Source organism: Pelophylax lessonae (assembly GCF_965119305.1).
Source record: "Pelophylax lessonae genome assembly, chromosome: 4".
Taxonomy (NCBI): domain Eukaryota; kingdom Metazoa; phylum Chordata; class Amphibia; order Anura; family Ranidae; genus Pelophylax; species Pelophylax lessonae.
The window spans coordinates 469,328,573-469,350,885 of NC_138771.1; the positions used below are offsets into that span (position 1 = coordinate 469,328,573).

Consider the following 22,313-nt stretch of genomic DNA (forward strand, 5'->3'; position numbering starts at 1 on the left):
CAGCCTTTCTCAACCTTTTCAACACAGAGGAACCCTTGAAATTAATTTCTGGTTTGGGGAAACCCCTGCTAAAAATTAAAAATCAAAAAGAAAACAACAAGAAACCTCTAAGTGTAGACTGTAGACAGTTTATTAACCATAACACATAGTAAAAACACTCACATGTTCCATAGACTCATGATCCTGAATTTAGGGGTAAACAGTCCCTCTGTGGTATCCTGGGCAGTAAAGTTCTTGTGCTTACAGCAGATCTGGTGGTCCATTATCTTCCTGCTTCCTCCGTGAATATGATATCTGTATTGAGTTTAAAAATTCAAAATCGGCAACTCAGGACACATTAGTGTGACAGTCAGTGGGAAAATGCTCCTTACTCTTGTCATCATTGGGAAGAATTACCCCCTTACAGATAGCTAAAAGAAACAATGGTGTCATTGGGAACTGATCTGAGAGGCAGAAATTGCCCATTGCTCAAGGAACCTCAGGAGGAACCCTAGTTGAGAAACCCTGATCTAGAATGTCAGTTTTTTTCTATTAGGTTATCTAAACCCAAGAACTTGTTCATGCTAGTGCTTTGGTATTAAGGCCTGGTTCACACCTTTGCATTTTATAGTGTGTTTTCAGTTTTACAGAAACACACTACAGTACATTTACCATGGTTTCCTATGGATCACGTTCACATCTGTGCATTTTATGGAAAAGGCCAGGGACTTTTTTCTTATTTTTGGTTCCATAGACTTCAATAAATCAAAAAGGTGTATTGAAAAATGAAAAATGCAAACTTCAACCTGCATAGGTATGAACCAGGCCTCAGAGGGATAGATAGATAGACAGACAGACAGACAGACAGACAGACTCCATTCACACTAATGGGGTTTTTCATGCTTTGTGCAGAAACGCATTTCATTTTTTTAACATGGGTTCCTATGGAACACGTTCGCATTAATGCATTTTTGTGCCTCTGCGTTTTTGGAAAGGGTTTGGGACTTTTTCCTGCAAAATGAAGCGTTTTGCATGTATTATACTTCAATGGGCATGCAATAAAAATGCAAGTCCTGCATTTTTGACGAGTATTTGGCGAGTTATTGTTTTTTTTTGTACACGTTTATTGATGCGTTTTGCATTATTTAATCTGCCTAACAACAAATTGGCCAAATAAAAAGAAATCAAAATGCAAACTGCAAAACTCATCAAAAACCCATGTCGGAAAATGCTGAAACACAGCAAAAAGCACTGCTGAAACGCTCAAGAGCAACATGCATAGGTGTGAATCGAGCCATAGATAGATAGATAGATAGATAGATAGATAGATAGATAGATAGATAGATAGATAGATAGATAGATAGATAGATAGATAGATAGATAGATAGATAGATAGATAGATAGATAGATAGATAGATAGATAGATAGATAGATAGATAGATAGATAGATAGATAGATAGATAGATAGATAGATAGATAGATAGATCAAATCAGACTTCTGGCCGCCCTCCTCCTCTATGATTCACCCTCTTCACTTCTTATGTCTGACATTTATTACAGGCAGTAAAAGATCAGACGTCCAGGGTTATGCAAGTCAGCCTTCCCCTTTGCTTGATAAGATTTAAAGATTAATAGGACAAGAACTGTGAGCCTGCTGCTGAGTTAAGTATGATGTGTAATGTCCAACCTATAATGTGTCTGCACACTAGATGCAGGAGATTTCCAGCTTTAAAAATGGTAAAAGTCTTTGTTTTAACTCAAAGGCACACAAATAAATCAGTGATACCGGCGCTTGAAGTAAATGTTAACCATAAATAAATGACGCATCATAGAGTCTACCACATTTTTTTTTAAATAAAATACTTGTTTTCATCTTTTTTCATCCCTTCTTGCACCTCATTGCTGCTGATCTCCTGCATCCTCTTTGCACTCTAGGAATGGTTACATGACATTTCTCAGGGCCATGGTTTCTTGATGGTTAAAACAGTGGAGTCAGGCATGCGCAAAAAACCCACTGGTAGTCTATATCATTAATCCCATTGAACAGAGTGACAACTGAGGAGAAAAATTAGGAGATGGGGACAGAGCATTGTCACCATATGCCAAGAAATACCTGAACAAGGATCTTTTTGGCAGAATCACAATGTATTATTTTAGTTAAAAGCTGCAGGTTTAGAAATATTGAAAATGACTTTAAAAATGACAGCAACATATTAAAGCTTGTACTTTAGGTTTATGTATACTCTAAGGCCGGCCATAGACAGAGTGCTCAATTTCCCTATCAACAAAGACAGTGGTGACAGGGGAATCTCTCCCACAAAGCTATTGTGTTCTACCAGCAGGGAAAGCCATCCCCGCCGGGAGAACATAGTAATTATTGCTAGCGGCTGTAACAGTCGCTAGCAATAGTTACATGTAAAATCCAGCAGGCTGGCATTGGTTCAGGCTCGAGACTTGGCATGCATTCAGGCTAGAGACTTAGCATTGGTTCAGGCTAGAGACTTGGCACGGGATCAGGCTAGATATTTGGCATGCATTCAGGCTAGAGACTTGGCATGGGTTCAGGCTAGAGACTTGGCATGGGTTCAGGCTAGAGACATGGCATGGGTTCAGGCTAGAGACATGGCATGCATTCAGTCTAGAGACTTGGCATGGGTTCAGGCTAGAGACATGGCATGGGTTCAGGCTAGAGACTTGGCATGGGTTCAGGCTAGAGACATGGCATGGGTTCAGGCTAGAGACTTGGCATGGGTTCAGGCTAGAGACTTGGCATGAGTTCAGGCTAGAGACATGGTATGGTTTCAGGCTAGAGACTTGGCATGGGTTCAGGCTAGAGACATGGCATGGGTTCAGGCTAGAGACTTGGCATGGGTTCAGGCTAGAGACATGGCATGGGTTCAGGCTAGAGACTTGGCATGGGTTCAGGCTAGAGACTTGGCATGAGTTCAGGCTAGAGACATGGCATGGTTTCAGGCTACAGACTTGGCATGGGTTCAGGCTAGAGACTTGTCATGGGTTAAGGCTAGAGACTTGGCTCTGTGAATTTGGGTTTGTTTTCTTTCTTCCTAGCTTCTTCATCTTCAGCTTCTTCATCTCAATACCGATTATTGCTTGTCTCCCCCTGATGTTTCTGGTGCCCCTGACCACTCATGTAGCCGGAGGTCGAGAACCCAGAAGGAAGACATGGATAAGATGGAAGCCCTCTGGAGGGCTTCTTTTAAGGTAAGTTTCTCATAATGGGCTAGTAGGCAATGTTTACTAGCACATTATGACATTGCCTTGCAGGGAAATGTTTTTTTTTTTTTTCACCAACTGCAGTTTACTACGGCTTTAAGAAGAGTCAGATATGTACGTAAGATTTTCTGGGTTTTGGATCAAATAGTTAACAAGGGTCCTCTGTCATCTAATTATCTTTACCAGTAACCATTCTATGTACTATGTATAGTATGTTCTTACATATATCCTACGGTATGACCATATTTGTTACATATGTGGACAAATGCTTCCTAAACTCTGTACAAACTTACTAGCCTTTGACAGTAAATGGAAACAAATGCCTGACACATGTAACAAATATCTGACAGATGAAGATACTACAGTAATGGTTACAATTTGACTGGCGCCATAAGAAGAAAAAAAAAGAAGCCTTCCTGAACTAAGGGCCAAAGTTGACCGTTCATGTGTATAGGCCTGCTAACAGACTTCTGCTACTGCACTGATATGATAATAAAATTATAAACTGCAATGAGGAAAAAAAAAAAAAGTCCATACTTTATTTTATTGCTTTACAGATAGCTCAACTTGGTTTTACCTGCAGGTCAAAAACACCGGCTTATCAGAAGATGCTGTAGATATAAGCAGATCTTTCTGAGATAAACTGCAGGGAGGTGTCACAAAGCATAGCGTATAAAAATGGAAGCCAGCAGCCTATCTGTACTTCCTGCTGAATTATTCTCTGGGCTCCCTGCTCCCTCCTTACAGCGGCGACATCACCATGGCCTTCACTGGAAAATACGAGGTGGAATCCCAGGAGAACTATGACACCTTCATGGCACTAATTGGTGGGTATTTCAATTTTCTGATATTTTCCAAGCCATTAAGGCCAAAATACCTTGCTTCTATTTAAAAGTGACACTTATTTTCCCTGCCTGTGAATGACTGTATTTGGGTATACACTGGTACTTGTGTTTCGTGAGCACAAGTCATTCATGTCTATGGGCTGTTGTATGCATTACCTGGGCTTCCAACGCAGGGGGAATATGCTGGAATATACATTGTACAGGCTCAGAAGCCTTTTACAATATTTGTTTCCTCGCCTGCTTAAGTTGACTTACATTGTCTGAAACTGACTCTTCAGTCTTGGAGTTAAAGTAAAACTAATGGCATGACTTTTTTTGTTTTGGATAGAGTTTAGAGGGAATAGAACAGCTGTCACAGTTTTATTGCTGTCTGTGTCTCCAAGAGAGAGGGGAATTAACCTTTTCTATTTTTGTGGTGAGCACCAATGGCAGCTGGTGATAAAAAAATTTTTGTGGGGGAGCAAACCCCATCCAGATCCTTACCTGCCCATTCAAGGCTTTCACGGCTCCCAATACCCAGCAGCTTCCAGGTTCCATCTTCAGCCTCCTGACTGACGTAAAACCAGAAGTGACACAATGGCGAATTCTGAATCGCTATGGTCAAAAGTGGGATGATTCAGGGCGCAGTGCTCTGCGCCCCAAGCACGATGTTGAACAAGCCAATTAAAGCCTCAAGCTCTAATCACGTGCTTGCTTAACATTGAAGGACCTAATAGAGTTCTATTAGTCCAGCGCCCCACAGTGCAATTGCACACACATAGAACAATTTATTTTTTAAATAAATCATATTATGACTAACATTTTTTAACTTTAAGATGTTAAAAAAATGTTAGACCTGTTATTATTTATTTTAAAATAAATCCGTCTATTAACAGCTTTTCTATTGGTCAAAACTTCCACTGATAGTCAAATGAAAAGAAAATCCCTCATAATCCCACATTTTGAGTTGTCCTTATAACAGGCATAGAGGAGAAATCTGGTTCTGGTGACCCCGGTGACAACCAGGGTTTTCCATCACTTTGGAAGGATTTTGTCACTTTCTGTTGGGACTATGGAACTGAAAGTAAAGGGAAATCAGCCTAAATGTCCACAGAAGGAAATGAGGAAACTAACATGGGTTATAACAGTCTATCCAAAATGTAGAAAAAAATGTGGCTTTAGTTCCACTTTAAGGGGTTAGAGAATATCAGAATCTCAAGAGAAGCTGCTGAAGACCTCTCCCAGGTTCTGAAAGTTCATAACCAAAAAGAGAGCCCTGAATAATGGCACACTTAGAAACTGAAGTACAGCCTCTGAGGTCAGGGTGTTGACTGAGCAGCAACTGTCAGACTGATCATAAGCCTAAACATTTAGTCCATGTCATTATGGACCTTGCTTTGTGCACTAGTCAACTGCACAAACAAGGTCCATGAAGACATGGATGAGCCAGTTTGGGGTTGAGGAACTTGACTGGCCTGCACAGAGTCCTGACCTCAACCCAAAAGAACACCTGGGATGAATTAGAATGGAAACTGCGAGCCAGGCCTTCTCATCCAACATCAGTGCCTGACCTCACTAATGCACCTCTGGAAGAATGGTCAAACATTCCCATAGACACACTCCTATACCTTGTGGACAGCGTTCCCAGAAGAGTTGAAGCTGTTATAGCTGCAAAGGGTGGGCCAACTCAATATTGAACCCTACGGACTGAGATTGGGGTGCCATCAGGGTCGGACTGGCCTACCGGGATACCAGGAAATTTCCCAGTAGGCCGGCAAGTCACCCCTGCCCTGGGGCTGCTAACACCTGAAAATAAAATGGCCGCGGCCGGCCCGACATGCGCACTGCGCATGCGCCGTTGCTTGGGAAAGCCCGTACACGTTCGGCTATTCCCGTGCAGACGGCGCATGCACGGTGACGTGTTGGTGCTGGGCGGCGCCATTTTTAAATGTAGGGCGCCTTTTGTCCAAAAGATAAGCAAGACTTCTCCTCAGGAGATGCAGTGCTGCAGGCATGGTACAGGCCTGTACCATGCCCGCAGCACTGCATCTCCTGCACTATGCCTGCAGCCCTGCATCTCCTGTACCATATCCACAGCCCTGCATCTCCTGTACCATGTCCGCAGCCGCTGCACCATGCCGGCAACCCTGCATCTCCTGTACTATGCCCACAGCCCTGCATCTCCTGTACCATGTCTGCAGCCCCTGTACCATGACCACAGCCCCTGCATCACCTGCACCATTCCCGAAGCCCCTGCATCTCCTGTACCATGCCCGCAGCCCCTGCATCTCCGGCACCATGTCCGCAGCCCCTGAATCTCCTGTACCATGTCCGCAGCCCCTGCATCTCCAGTACCATGTCCACAGCCCCTGCATCTCCTGTACCATGTCCGCAGCCCCTGCATCTCCTGTACCATGTCCGCAGCCCCTGCATCTCCTGCGCCATGCCCGCAGCCCCTGCATCTCCTGTACCATGTCCGCAGCCTCTGACATCCCCTGTACCATGTCCGCAGCCTCTGACATCTCCTGTACCATGTCCGCAGCCTCTGACATCTCCTGTACCATGTTCACAGCCTCTGGCATCTCCTGTACCATGTCCACAGCCCCTGCATCTCCTGTACCATGTCCGCAGCCTCTGACAACTCCTGTACCATGTTCGCAGCCTCTGACATCTCCTGTACCATGTTCGCAGCCTCTGACAACTACTGTACCATGCCCGCAGCCTCTGACATCGCCTGTACCATGTTCGCAGCCTCTGACTACTCCTGTACCATGCCCGCAGCCTCTGACATCTCCTGTACCATGTCCGCAGCCCCTGACATCTCCTGTACCATGTCTGCAGCCCCTGACATCTCCTGTACCATGCTCACACAGCCTCTGCATCTCCTGCGTGCTCCCGCTCTTACTTGACAGCCAGGATGCCGATCCACGGGACCGATGCCACCGGACAACAGCGATCGTTCCACGCTGAGAGAGAAGAACGGTCAGCTGTTGTAAACACAGCTGACCGTTCTCCTCTCTGAAATGATCAGAGTGCCTGTGATCCTTCTATATAGGATCACAGGTCTCTGTGATCATTTCACAAGCCCATTCCCCATACAGTTAGAAAACACTCCCCTAGGCTCACACTTAACCCTTTGATTACCACTGTGTTAACCCTTTCCCTGCCAGTGTTATTATTACAGTAACAGTGCAAAATTTTTAGCACTGATTACTGTAGAAATGTCACTGATACCCCCAAAAGTGTCAAAAATGTCAGTTAGGGGTTCTGATCTGTCCGCCGCAATGTTGCAGTCCCACAAAAAATCGCTGATCACCGCCATTACTAGGAAAAAATAAAGAATTAAAAATGACATAAATCTTTCCCCTAGTTTGTAGACGCGAAAACCAATCAAAATACGCTTATTGCGATTTTTTTTACCAAAAATATGTAGCAGAATACAAATTGGCCTAAAATTATGAAAAAATTAGTTTTTTTATTTTTTTGGGGGGAATGTTATATAGCAGAGTGTGAAAAATAATTGTTATTATTATTTATTTATTTTTTTTTTCAGAATTGTCTTTTTTTGTTTATAGCACAAAAAATAAAATAAAAGCTCTATGTGTGGGGGGAAAAAGGACATCATTTTTATTTTGGTACAGTGTCGCACGACCGCGCACCAATTTTCTATTAAAGTTAATGCAGTGTCGAAAAATGGCTTGGTCATTAAAGGGCAAATCCTTCCGGTCCAGAACAGGTTAACGAACTTTGCTAATCATCACAGTAGGCATATATGATGAGGACAATCATATGCTCAAATATCAGCGCACATAAAAGCATTAGTGGCTGCTTAATACTCCATTCATGATTTGTACATTTTTATGGAATCTTTCCAGTGTTTTTAATGGTTGTCTGGAACAATGTAATAAAACAACTTTTTTTTCCTGTCTAGGCATCCCTGCTGAACAAATTGAGAAAGGAAGAAACTTCAAGTACACTACAGAGGTAGTCCAGAATGGTAATGACTTCTCTTGGTCACAACTCTATCCAGGATTCACCCTGACCAACAAATTTACTGTTGGCCAAGAAAGTGAGCTGGAGACTCATTCTGGCAAGAAGTTTAAGGTACAGAATCCCATTACGCTTTAATATGCTGATTATAGTTTAAACACACAAAATGTGTGCATGGATTTTAAATAAACCTAAAGCAAAAAAACATGAATTCAAATATATTCTTCAAAAAATGATTACAATCTACTTTGTGATTACCAAATGCCTTTGCAAACTCAATTATTACTGTGATGTAAAATTAGAAGTGACATCATTTCTGTGCTGTCTATAACCTATGTAGACAGCAGAGCAGTAGGAGGGGCCTAGCAGGCCCCGCCCATTAGAGGCTGACAACAGAAAGCTACAGCAGGGGGCAAATACAAGGCCAGTCATCCTGTACAAGGAATGGGAGCAGCAGTGACTGGTCTGTGCTAAAAGAAGCTCATGTAGAGTTGCTGGATTGTCATGTTGAAACAGGGAGAGGCCATCCCCAAACTGTTCCCACAAAGTTGGGTGCATGAAATTGTCCAAAATGTCTTGGTATGCTGACACCTTAAGAGTTCCCTTCACTGGAACTAAGGGGCCAAGACCAACCCCTGAAAAACAACCCCACACCATAATCCCCCCTCCACCAAATGATTTTGACCAGTGCACAAAGCAAGGTCTATTAAGACATGGATGAGCGAGTTTGGGGTGTAAGAACTTGACTGGCCCGCACAGAGTTCTGACCTCAACCAAAAGAACACCTTTGGGATGAATTAGAGCGGAGACTGCAAGCCAGGCCTTCTCGGACAACCTCAGTGCCTGACCTCACAAATACGCTTCTGGAAGAATGGTCAAACATTCCTATAGACACACTCCTAAACCTTGTGGACAGCCTTCCCCAAAGAGTTGAAGCTGTTATAGCTGCAAAGGGTGGACCAACTCAATATTGAACCCTACAGGCTAAGACTGGAATGCCATTAAAGTTCCTGTGTGTGTAAAGGCAGGCGTCCCAATACTTTTGACAATATAGTGTATCTGGAAGAAATACACAAAGCACACCAAGATTAAAATAAGATTAATCAGGCCTCTTGTATTTAGACAATATTAGCTTGTTCTCGAGTTCAGCTTTAAAGGGGTAGTAAACCGCTAAACCCCCCCCCCCCCCTAAAAAAGAAAAAAAAAACCTGCAAGACAATATCATAATGTACTAGTATGCATCACATACTAGCACATTATGAAATACTTACCTGCCCAGTGCCCGGTGCCCGGTCACCGCTGAGGGAGCTGATATTTTCCCTCGGCGTTTCTTCCAGGTTTGCGGGCTCCAGCGCTGTGAATGGCCTGAGACAGGGGAGCCCTCTGTTCCAGCAAGGAGCTCTGAATATTTTGGACGATACGCCGTACCTTCAGAGCGCATGCGCCGCTGATGTCAGCGGCTGCATACAGGGTGAATATCTCCTAAAAACCGTGCAGGTTTAGGAGATATTAATTTTACCTGTAGGGAAGCCTTATTATAGGCTTACCTGTAGGTAGAAATCACCAAGTGGGGTATACAACCACTTTAAAGTTTATGTAAACACTAACAATGAACTCACCTTATTTGCTTCCTTTTGATCTGATAAATTTACTATTAAAAGTATTTTCTTGTTTATTTTTGATAAATACAAAAAAACACTAAAACGCAAAACGCTAGAGCTGATCTGTGCCCTCTGCAGTGTAATCTAAAGCAGTTTTATCAGCCCTGCTGAGTTCACCTCTATGGACCTTTAGAAAACTTCTCCCATATGTTTTAGAGGTGAAGGGGGGTTAGTTCTCCTGTCCTAACATGCTTCTTGTCCTGGGGTAACGACCCTACTTGTCTATAGATACAGTAGAGTGAGTCTGGTCTGTCAACCCTAGGATAGGAAGTGTGTTACTGGTAGGGTCACCAATTAAAAATGAAGGAAAATAATGGCTTGTACAAACTATAAAGTGGGTTACACACTTTAAGAAAATCAGGCAAACGATTCTCTAATTGTCCACGTTGTTTCACAGCAAATCGGAATGAGAAAATTTGTTTAAAAATTCTCGTATGACAAAGGCTTTTTTTGCTGTTTATTGTTTCTGATCATGCGCAGTCTTTTTTTTGGGATTTTTCTTTATGAAATTGTACGAAAATGGTACATATTAAGCGAAAATCGTTCATTCTGTTCCCATACGAGAAAGATTTTGGAGAGTGTCCCTTGGAAACTTTCGTTCAGAAGGTCGTAATCGGCTGTAGAAAGTTGTGTACACACTATACAAAAATCGTAGAAAAGTTCTTTGGACAAAAGCTCTTGCCCGATTTTCTTATAGTGTGTCTGAGCCTTAAGAAAATCGTGCGAGAATTGATTTTCGTATAGTGTGTGCACAACTTTCTACAGCCGATTCCGACCTTCTGAACAAAAATTTCCAAAGGGACAAGCTCCAAAATTTTTCTCAATTTTTCTCTCACGGGAACAGAACAAACGATTTTCGCTTAATGTGTACCGTTTTCATACGAAACTAAAGACTTTGCATGATCAGAAATAATAAACAACAACAAAAAAAAGCCTTTGTTGTACGAGAATGTTTGTACGAATTTTCTTTCATTGGTTCTGATTTGCTGTGAAAAAACAAGGAAAATCGGACGATTGTTCACCCGATTTTCTTATAGTGTGTACCCCACTTAAGAATACTAATGCAGCCACTACATCTAAGGACAGGTAGGCTGCGATATATTATGTTATTGTTTTTTTAATTTAAATATACTTTAACAATAGCATTCCATTTCAGGGGACTGTCCAGCTGCAGGGTGGAAAATTGATTGTGGATTTTCCTAAATACCATCACACTTCAGAGATTGTTGGAGGAAAATTGGTGGAGGTAAGACAAGGCATTATATTATTATTTTTTTTTGTTTGTTCTTTTCATTGCTGCCTATGTATTACACAGTATTTTCTCATTTCCATCAAATTCACAAAATAAGGGTTTTATTCCTCATTTTAAAATAGTAGAGTCATATAAATCATTGCTTTGTGCCCCTGTGCCAATTGTAAATCCAGAATGGCTGATTCGCTGCACATACTGTATATACTGTAGTTTATTATTTTAGAGCTTTTTATTTCAAACTCTATCATCAGAACAGGACAGCCCGTGTAGTGTGTGCAGTTTTTGCATTGGTCCTTATGTGATGGGTGGCTTCACAAACACTGGGAGTTAAGGGTACCCAGAATGGTCAAGACATTTGTGGCTAGGGTTTGCAAGGCTGCCCATTGGGAAAGAAGAGTCAACAGATGATCACTACATCAAAGGATCAGTGTAAAGGTATAAGAGGATGGGTTCAACTTTTTAGTTGCCTAGATCTCTGAATCTAATGATCCTTTTGGCAAGCAGCTTTCACTCAAGCATTCAAGTATTTTTTGTATTCTTAACCTTCAGTAGATTACCTTTAAGACAAGTCATCACTAACCTCTGTACCTGAGGGCACGGTGAACATATCATCTTTAAAAACTTTAGGAGTATTTCACTTTAAACTACTCACTGCTGATAGGGAAGCTAAGCTGCTGTGTCACAGTGGAGAAGGGGAGACTATTAAAAGAATATGTCAGTTTTGCTGCAGCAGGTTCTATACATGGTACATTTGTGCCACTTAGCAGGCAGACTAGGCACTGTATTTAAAGGACTTTTTCATTTTTATTATTTCGCCTTAAGCATCAGTAAATCACTGCTCATTTAAAAATGATCTTTTTTACAAACATTTTTTTTTTTATTGATACATGTCCTCCAGAGCAGTACCTGGACCCCTATACCCTTTATATGCCCAAAAACTAGCATATAACCCTTCAGTCCCATTGATTTCAAAGGAGTTCGTTGTTCAGATCCAAACTTTTGCAATGTTCAAACCGAACAGGGGGTCTTCAACCCATCTCTACATACTAGGGGGAGGACAGCTGTGGAGTCAATTGCGGAGAAAGATCTGGGTGTTCTGGTAAATCTAAGACCTAAATGCAGAATGCAATGCCAAGCTGCAGTTTTTAAAGCAAGCAAAATACTTTCTTGTATTAAAAAAGGTATAGACTCCATAAAGAAAGACATCATTTTGCCCCTGTACAAATTATTAGTAAGGCCTCATTTGGAATATGCAGTTCAGTTTTAGGCACCAATTCTCAAAAAGATTACTGGGGAACTGGAGAAAGTGCAGAGAAGGGAAACCAGTCTGATAAGAGGCACGGAGGAGCTCAGCTATGAGGAAAGATTGGCTGAACTCAATGTATTCTCTCTTGAGAAAAGGAGAACAAATGGGGGATATGATCACCAGTTATAAATACATAAATGGTCCATATAGTGAACTTAGTGTTGAGATATTCACTTGCAGGTCATTTGAGAGGACAAGGGGGCACTCTTTACGTCTGAAGGAAAAGAGATTTAATTTCCACATATGGAAAGGCTTTTACTGTAATAGACTCCCTCAAAATCTAGTTCTGACCAGCTCAGTGGATTGTTTTAAAAAAGAGCTGGATGCATTCCTAAATTAATAAAATATAACTGGATATTAAGATTTATAGGTAATAACACCAGAGATTGTTGCTCTAGGACAGGGTCTCCAAACTGCGGCCCGAGGGCCAGATGTGGCCCTTTGCTAGTCTTTATCTGGCCCTCGGGGCACTATTCCTCCCACTGATAGGAGACACTATTCTTATAATTCTTCCACTGATACCAATGATGGGATACTATTCCCCCTACTAATAGGGACACTGCTCCTTTCTCCTATTGACCACCAAACCTGAGGCCATATTTATTCTCATTGATGCCGAGCCCGGGACATTTACTGCCCCTGCGGGCCACAATCCGGCCCTCCTAAAGTCTGAAGGATAATAAACTGGCCCTTTGTTTAAAATATTTGGAGACCCCTGCTCTAGGACATCATGGGAAATGTAGTTCCAAAACATCTTGGGTGCCAAGGTTCACCATCACTGCTCTAAGGAATATTAGATTGCTTCCTGGGGGATCAGAAATTATTTTTTTTTCACTGGAGCAAATTTAATCTATTTTTCTTCTTTTTATCTTCTTTTTATCTATTGGTTAAACTAGAGTGTCTTTTTACAATCTATGTAACTAATAAAAAGAACTAACAAACAAGTAACACATATTTGGTATTGGTGTGCATGTCAGAATAGGAGGAATAATTCTAGGGACAATGTTTGGGTTAAAGTGATTGTAAAAGTAAAATGTTTTCCTACAATAAAATAGAGGTTATAAAAGAGGGCAGCTTGAATTAGGGAATGCAAAAATGTAAAAAAAATGTTTTGATTTTAGAACCCCTTTAACTCTGACCTGATGACATATAAAGGCTTTTAAAAGTCACCTTTGGGCAAATTTGAGTATCAAATGTTCTGGCCATTTCACAGACACGTGCAATTTTAAGGCTTGCCATATTTGGTCTCATCTTTTAAATGTTTAATAAGAAACAGTTGCACAACAATCAGGCACCCCAAAATATATATATTTGTTTCAAATCTACAGCCTCTCAGAATCTATACTGTATAATGTTTTAGATCTGAAATGCATGTTTTAACTTAATTCAAAAAAATGAAAAATGCTCTGGATACAAAGTTTTTTTCATTATATGCTCTTTTCTAGTTTGGTACTGGTAAGGTTTATTAAAAATAGTATGCTAGTTCAAATTTAAAGAACAGCAATGTATATGCTGCACCTTTAAATTGAAAAAAATTCAAAATACAGTTAAATTTCTAGCTGAGTTTTAAAAAAATTGTTATCCCTTTAGTAAAACAGCCCAATGGCAAACATATATGTACTTAAGATTCCTGCCTTACGTTTCTTCCTTTATATCTTGCAGACCTCAGTATCTGGAGGAGTCACATTTACCCGAACAAGCAAGAAGGTGGCATAAAGCAGAAAGCCCAGGATGAATGCCAAAACAGTTTGTTTAGAAACAAATAAACTTTAATTTCTACATTTTTGACTCATGGTTTTCTTTTGAAAGGAATAATCCACGAGGGCCTCCATCACACTTGTCTATTTTTTTAATGCTATAAATCTAATAATGGTAGTCATGGAGTGGTTAAAGTTGAGTTGTCCTTTAAAATGTAACTCCAACAAGCCAAAAAAAGGTTTGATTGGAGCTCTTTAGGCCTCATTCACACAGGCGTATCTATGTTCACTTGTGCAAAGGGCCAACTTTGCTTGCACCGGATGCATAGGTGTTCCGTGTATCCTCGTGCATGAAGTCCCAATGATGTCTTTTGGTACACAGTGGCTGAACTGGCATGGCCACTGGTTTCAGTTTGACAGCTGTGTGGGTGTGTGTCCTCATACACAGACAGCATCCACTCGGGGACATGCACAGATGTCAAATTGAGAGCAGCAGCTGTGTTCACGCAGCTGCTGCTTCCCAATAAACATAAATAGGACTGCTTGCATGGAGATACATGGAACACCTGTGCTTCCTTGTGTCGGTAAAAACGGCCCTCATATGGGACACGCATTGATACGCCCTTGTGTGAATGAGGCATAAGGCCCCGTTCCCCCTTGCACAAAGGGCTGTTAACAATTACATGCGGGAGACCCAGCAGGGTTTCCCAGCGATTACCTGCCGTTGGAAGCCCCATTGGAAGCAATGGGAGGTGGACAGCTCTCGTAGCTATTCACGGCTGCTCACTTGTAGTTGTTTATGGAGCGATTACCTGTAAACAATTGGCTTTGGACACAGACAGGTAAATGGTGATGCTGGGTCTCCTGCATTCACAAATGTGCACCCGTGTTAATGAGCCATTAACGAAAGATTCTTTGAGTGTTTCAAAACAGGTCCTCTTAAAACAACATGGACAATAATGAAAGTTTGCCCCAAGAACGATTCTGCGCCAGAGACACTTTGCAGCTATCAGCGTGTAAATAATTTCAAATTTCATAATAAGACTCTGGTGGTTAGAATCCATTGCTGTATTACAAATACAAAGGGATGAAAGATGTGATCCTCTGGCTCTTCCTTAACTAACCTTTACTGGAAAATGCTTCTTCTCTTCCCAAATATGCACATTACCATCTGCCTGCAGCTTAATAAATGCTACTGAGCTACCCTTGGAGTGACTGTCCCTCCGCCGCAGGACACTGTAATATCGATGACCCTATAATATAGTCATTAACATGCCATTCTGTTGGCAAAGACAGTTACAACAGTGGAAAGAAAACAGTCTACTGATACAGAATAGGGAATATATTTGAGGTTAGAGCAAGTACAATGTTACCCTAATGGGTTGTGGAAGTCAACAAGGTTCACTGAACAGCCATTTTTTATACTGGGCCTTAGTTATAACAAGATGGGCACAGACAAATACCGTACTTAATACAAAATAGAGAATTTAATTGTTTGTACAATGATCCTAACCAGCTTCTTTGTGTCCTCAATACTATCCAATAGGCGGGTAGGCTGCTAAATCGTATACATATGCTTAAAAAAGAATTCCAGGAATGGCATTTCTTACACAGTTACTTGGACCTATGTAACTATGTATATAATATACCTGTGGGATCGCTCTAGACCAGCGATCTCCAAACTTTCTAAACAGAGGGCCAGTTTACTGTCCTTCAGAGTTAAGGGGACGGCAGACTGTGGCCAGTCAGAGCAGAAAATGCCCCAGCATCATTGCGAGTAAACAATGTCTTAAGCCTCGTACACAGAATGAGAATATCGGACAATGATCGTCCATTTTTTTTTTCTTTGCATGCTAGTCTCATATGGAAAATGAAGAGGTTACTCAGCTTACGATAATTCTCAGACAACAGAATACAACTTTGGAAGTAATGTAATGTGTTGTATTGTATTCTTTCATTTCTGAGCATGCATAGTCTTGCTCTTCCATTTTTTTTTTTGAACGGAAACTGTACTGATTAAACGAAAATCGTACAATCTGGTATAGTACGAGAAAAATTTTGTTTGTCCCTTCAGATAATTTTTGATGAACAGTCGTGATCAGCTCTCGAAAGCTGTGTACTAAGGATCAGAATATTGTACGATCACTTCGAAAGTGAAATTTTTCTTTCCAATTTTCTGATCGTGTGTACTAGGGTTTAGGCTTTGTTGTCAGTGGGAGTAATAAATTACAAGTGCCTGTGGTCAGTAGGAGGGGGATTAGTGCCCCATGGTTGGTGTCAGTGGGAAGAATAGTGCCCAATTATTGGTGTCAGTGGGAGGAATGGTGCCAAATTGTTGGCGTCAGTGGGAGAAATTATGCCCCACTGTTGGTGCCAATTGGAGGAATAGTACCCATCATTGGTGTCAGTGTGATTAATAGTTATCCATCAATAATGTCAGTGGGAAAAAATAGTGCCCCATTGTTGTTGTCAATAGGAGGAATAATGCCTTATCGTTGGTATCAGTGGGAGATATAGCAACCCATTGTTTATGTCAGTGGGTGGACTAGTGCCCCCTCAATAATTTCACTGGCAGAAATATTGCCCCATTTCTGGTGTCAGTGGTATTAATAGTGCCCCATCATTAACGTCAGTGAGAGGAATAGTACCTGGTATCAGTGAAAAGAAAAGTGCCCCAAGGACCAAATAAAAGAAGGCAAGGGCCTGCATCCAGCCTACAGACCGCAGTTTGGAGACCACTGCCTAGACAAAGAATGGTATAAACCAGGGGTCTAAAAACTTTCTAAACAAAGAGCCAGTTTACTGTCCTCCAGACATTAAGAGAGCTGGACTGTGAGTAAATATTGTTCTGGTGTCAGTGGTAGTAAACAATGCATCACCCCCAACGCCCCCTCCCTTTGCGTGTGGCATGGGACATGGAAACTAGTGGAGATCCCTGGAGTAACAGTGTTTAATACAATGATTTCCAACTCCTAGAGGGATCCCACAGGTATGGTACATACAGTACATAGTTACATTGGTCAAAGCTGGACCAAAGTAACTCTATCAAAAATGCCATACCTGGAATTTTTCTTAAAGTTCCCCATCTGTCATGAAATAAAATAGAGTATGTTGTTGTAGCTAGTAAAGGGTACTTGTATGTGGTTTGGCACTGAATTTATTGCGACTGGTGAGTATCTTTGCGACTGGTGAGTATCCTTGTGACTGGTGAGTATCCTTGCGACTGGTGAGTATCCTTGCGACTGGTGAGTATCTTGCGACTGGTGAGTATCCTTGCGACTGGTGAGTATCTTGCGACTGGTGAGTATCCTTGCGACTGGTGAGTATCCTTTTCGACTGGTGAGTATCCTTTCGACTGGTGAGGATCCTTGCGACTGGTGAATATCTTAGTGACTGGTTAGTATATTAGCGACTGGTGAGTACCCCAGGTTTAGTACCAGGGGAGTTAGAGGTAGTGTAGGTAAGGAAGAGCAGGTCGTTAACATTATCCCCATAGAGTAGTGGGTAATAATGTCCGACAGGATTGGGGATGCCACTCAGGGCACTTCTTGTGGCATGTATGAGTTCCTTGATGAACCAATCGAGGACGAATACTGCTGTGCAAGATGTGAGCGACTTGTTGCTCTGGAAGCCCACATCGTGGATCTAGAGAACACAGTGACAAGACTGCGTGGCATCTACAACCTGGAAAGGAGCTTGGACATTACCCATCAGGCACTGGCAGGGGCCAGCATAGAGGAGGGAGGAGAAGAGGAGACGCAAGCAGCAGAGGTACGCAGCTGGGTGACTGTTAGGAATGTTAGTGGGAGGAGTGTCAGGGAGGCCACTCCTGAGTTGGTACACCCTAACATATTTGCCGAGTTGCAAGTTGAGGATGATATCAACTCAGGGGTGGCAGAGCTGGAGCATGCACCCTCCCCCAGCTGCCAGGGGAGGGACGGCTCCAGGAAGAAGGGGGGCTGTAACTCAGGAAAGGTTAGAAAGGTTGTGGTAGTTGGGGACTCAATTATCAAGAGGACAGAGAGGGCAATCTGTAAAAAAGATCTCGTGAACCGAACAGTATGTTGTTTACCGGGCGCCCGCGTTCGGCACATCGCAGATCTGGCAGACAGATTATTGTGTGGGGCTGGGGATGACCCAGCGGTCATGGTGCATGTGGGCACTAATGACAAAGTTAAAGGTAGGTGGAGGATCCTAAAGAACGATTTCAGGGACTTAGGTAATAGATTGAGGAAAAGGACCTCCAAGGTGGTTTTCTCTGAAATACTGCCTGTACCTCGAGCCACACAGGAGAGGCAGAAGGAGATTAGGGAACTTAACAAGTTGCTGAGGAATTGGTGTAGGAAGGAGGGGTTTGGGTTCCTGGAGAACTGGGCTGACTTCTCAGTCGGCTACCAGCTCTTTAGTAAGGATGGGCTGCACCTTAATGGGGACGGTACAGCTCTTTTGGGGAGAAAGATGGCCACCAAGTTGGAGGGGCTTTTAAACTAGGAGACGGGGGGAGGGCTCAGAAGTAGAGTCAGTCAGGAGGGAGCAGAGGACTGAAGGCAGTTGTAGGGTCAGCAGCGACAGTAGGTCCACAACGTCAATCGGTAGGTCTGTGCGGGAGAACCTCAGACCAAACAGGAATAAACATAACCAATCACGTTTAACTTCTGTAAAACTAAGAGGGGATATGCTAATGCCAGGAGCCTAGCTAATAAAATGGATGAGTTGGAAATGTTAGTTCATGAGGAGGACATAGACCTTGTGGGAATAGCGGAGACTTGGTTCGACCCCTCACATGACTGGCTGGCAAATATCAAAGGGTATTCGGTGTACCGGAAGGACAGGGTAGGAAAAAGAGGGGGAGGGGTATGTCTCTACGTCAAGAACAATGTAAGGGTGATAGAGAGGAGTGACATTACGGAAGGGATGAGTATGGAGTTAGAATCCATGTGGGTAGAACTCCTTAGGGAAGGAGTAAAGGGAAATGTAATTGTGGGGGTTTGCTATAGGCCACCTAAACAAGGGGAGGAGGTAGAGCTGGAATTTTTAGCACTTTTGGGTAAAGTGGCAAAGCTAGGATCAGTCATCATATTGGGGGACTTCAATTATCCCGACATTGACTGGGGAGAGGGGATTACACACTCACATAAGGCCCGTCTATTCACGGAAACCTTACAGGATAATTACATGTCACAGTTGGTGGACTCTCCGACTAGAGAAAATGCAGTCCTGGATCTATTGATCACTAATGACCCAGACATAATCTCGGAGGTAGGAGTCCAGGACAACCTGGGCTCTAGCGATCACAGGATGATCACATTTAGTGTAAATAACAATAGAACAAGGCAAGTGGGGAACATAAGAACCCTTAACTTCAGAAGGGCAAACTTTCCAAAATTGTACTCATTGATGGAAAGGGTAAACTGGGACCGAACCCTGGGAGCACTGACCACAGAGGAAAAATGGGAATGCTTTAGAAACATATTAAGCAAAGGCATCTTGCAGTGAATTCCTATGGGAAATAAATTTAGAAGAGACAAGGCCAAACCTGGCTGGCTAAACAGTAGCGTTAAAAAACTTATTAGGGGAAAAAAAAATGGCCTTTAAGAAATATAAATCAGAGGGCACAGTATCGGCTTTCAAGCAATACAAGGAGGCAAATAAGATGTGTAAACACGAAATCAAGATGGCTAAAATAGACTTTGAGAGACAAATAGCGGAGGATAGTAAAAAAAACCCAAAGAAATTCTTTAAGTATATCAACAGCAAAAAAACTAGGGCAGAGCATATTGCACACATAATTAGCGATGATGGGGGGGATGGTTACAGAGGACACTGAAAAAGCAACCGTGCTGAATGCTTTTTTCTCGTCAGTATTTACACAGGAAACGGAGGGGTACACTGACCATGACTGTTTGGTTAGTAGTAATACACAGGACTTGCCACTATGGCTAACAGAGGGTGAAATCAGGGAAAGGCTGGATAAACTTAACACAAACAAATTACCAGGCCCGGATGGCGTACATCCGAGAGTACTCAAGGAACTCAGTATGGTTTAGGGATGCACCGAAATGAAATTCTTGGCCGAAGCCGAATAATAATGAAATACTTGGCCGAAGGCCGAATACCGAACGCGGTGTTTCGCATTTTTTCCATTTATTTTGCCAATTTAGGGGGCACGCTGATGGGCACATTTTATGTTAGGGGGCACTCTGATGGGCAAAACAAAACATTTAAATCAGCGTTGCTCTTAACATAAAATATGCCCATTAGCGTGCCCCTTAAAATAAAATATGCCCATCAGAGTGCCCCTTAACATAAAATATGCTCCTCAGAGTGACCCTTAACATAAAATATGCTCATCAGCATGTCCCTTAGCATAAAATAAGGGGCACACTGATGGCCACATTTTATGTCAAGGGAGCACTCTGTTGGGCACATTTTTTTTCTTTTTTTTTTTTAAGGGGCACTTTATAGGGCACTCTAATGTAATGAGCATGGCAAGTAGCAACAACATATGGCAGTCTGCACACTAATGCTTGTGCAGCTGCCAGCTACCGTATTCTCCCCCAAATGTGCTCAGCTCCACATCACATACCTGAACTGCAGCCAGAGCCAAAAGCCGCGAACAGGGGGGCGGGGCGTGGACCTAGTGTGAAGGACCCGCAGTCAGGAGCAGGGGGCGGGACGCGCGCGTGACGTCACACCCCCTACTCGCGGCTGGACAGGACACCGGCGGCGTGTGAGAAGGGAGCCGCGAGCCGCAATGAGGAAGGTGAGCAGTCAGGGCGGAAGCTGACATTGTTCGGCTCAAAATTATTCTGACGGACGGAGGCATTGCTGCTCGGTGATTGGTCGGCGGATGTGCGGAAAGCCGCAGATCGCACAAACACGGGCAGATCTCTCAAATATATTGGAGTACTTTAAGAGGAGGGATTTCTCATCAATTTTCCCCTGGAGAAAAATACGGCATATGAAGTCGGGATTAAGTGGATTACTAGCCAGCCTTCGGAGGGACCTTTGAGAGTCACCCCAAACGCTGATTACCCCTGTGGGGGTACCACCATCTGGTGAGTGCGGGAGTAATAGGAGGGGAGCACTTATTCCTGTATTGAGCACCCCCATCAGTCTGGAACTCCTGGAATCCATTTTTTCCTGTTAAAATCCCTGCTTCATTTCCCATCTTGGGACTCAATTACATTTGCAGCACCATTTAATATTTGGCTATTTATATGGACAATTTTTCTATATATTCTCTTTACATTTATTTATTTATTTATGTTATTTAAATTGCTGGGACACTATTTATGAATTGATTGTGTACAGATTTATACAAAGCTATTTATTGTTTGGCCCACTAGCACAATATATATTTGATTAATTAGCACCTTAATTATTTATGGAGGATATTTAAAACATCACTTTATTTATTTAATGTATTTTTTATGAAGTCATATATACACCTTTAAGATCACACACTGAATTGATTTCCAATAATTTATTACTTATATCTTAACTTTCTTATTCATTTATCACGATAATATATATATACATATTTTTTTATTAATTTCTTTTAAACATATTTACACTTTTTAAGGACTCACCATATTAAGTTTTATATACCTTGATTTTTATTCACTTTATCACCAGTGCACTTTAAGATATATTTATATTTCCTATTTATTAGCCTGACAGCGCCATTTTACCTCCCTTTTCCCCACAGTATTTGACACTGTTTTTGATAAACTAATGCACCAATATCTGGTTCGATTGATGTAGTAGTAATTCTCAATGAATTCTCAAGGTGCTCATCTGATATTTTGGTTCTAATTTTGCTTTTCGTGTGCTTCATCCTTAAGTATAGTTGCTCACAAATATAGGTGCTGCCAAATACTGATAACATGAATAAGGTATGATTGTGAAGAGTGGGAGATTTTTCTTTGGGAAGAAAAAATGTATAAAATCTAGTAAAGAGATACTGTCAAATTTTTATTCAGGTGCATTTAAACGCATTTAAAAAAAAAAAATAAAAACATGTAAGTAAGTTTACGATTTTGTGTTGGGCTGCATCCATTGGTGTGCACAGCCTATTGCATTAGGGTGTGCACCCCAGAGCACAAACACACATGTGTATATCAGCAGAGCAGTGGACGTTGTCAGTAGAGCAAAGATTGGTGTCAATAGGGCAGTGGACAGTGTCAGTATTTTTTTTTACATTTTTATTATTTTTTACAATATTATTTTTTATTAATTTTCTTACTTTTTTTTTTTTAGTAGCATCGTTATGGGGTTTTGGTGAAACATCAAGGGTTTAAAAAGACCCCTGATGTCTCACTTTTGAGACAGAGAAAGAAACTGAGGACAGAAATTCCCCAGACCCTT

General features: G+C 42.0%; 1 protein-coding gene across 1 annotated transcript; it reads left to right on the plus strand.

The window, feature by feature from the left end:
• Positions 1 to 3,935: 3,935 nt before the first annotated feature.
• LOC309554479 (gastrotropin-like) lies at positions 3,936 to 13,962 on the plus strand (the record flags this gene model as incomplete). The annotated part of the gene is made up of 4 exons (XM_082256226.1): positions 3,936 to 4,040; positions 7,969 to 8,141; positions 10,845 to 10,934; positions 13,909 to 13,962. The coding sequence occupies exons 1-4, from the start codon at positions 3,974 to 3,976 to the stop codon at positions 13,960 to 13,962; spliced, it is 384 nt and encodes a 127-aa protein (XP_082112352.1). The 5' UTR covers positions 3,936 to 3,973.
• Positions 13,963 to 22,313: the final 8,351 nt, after the last annotated feature.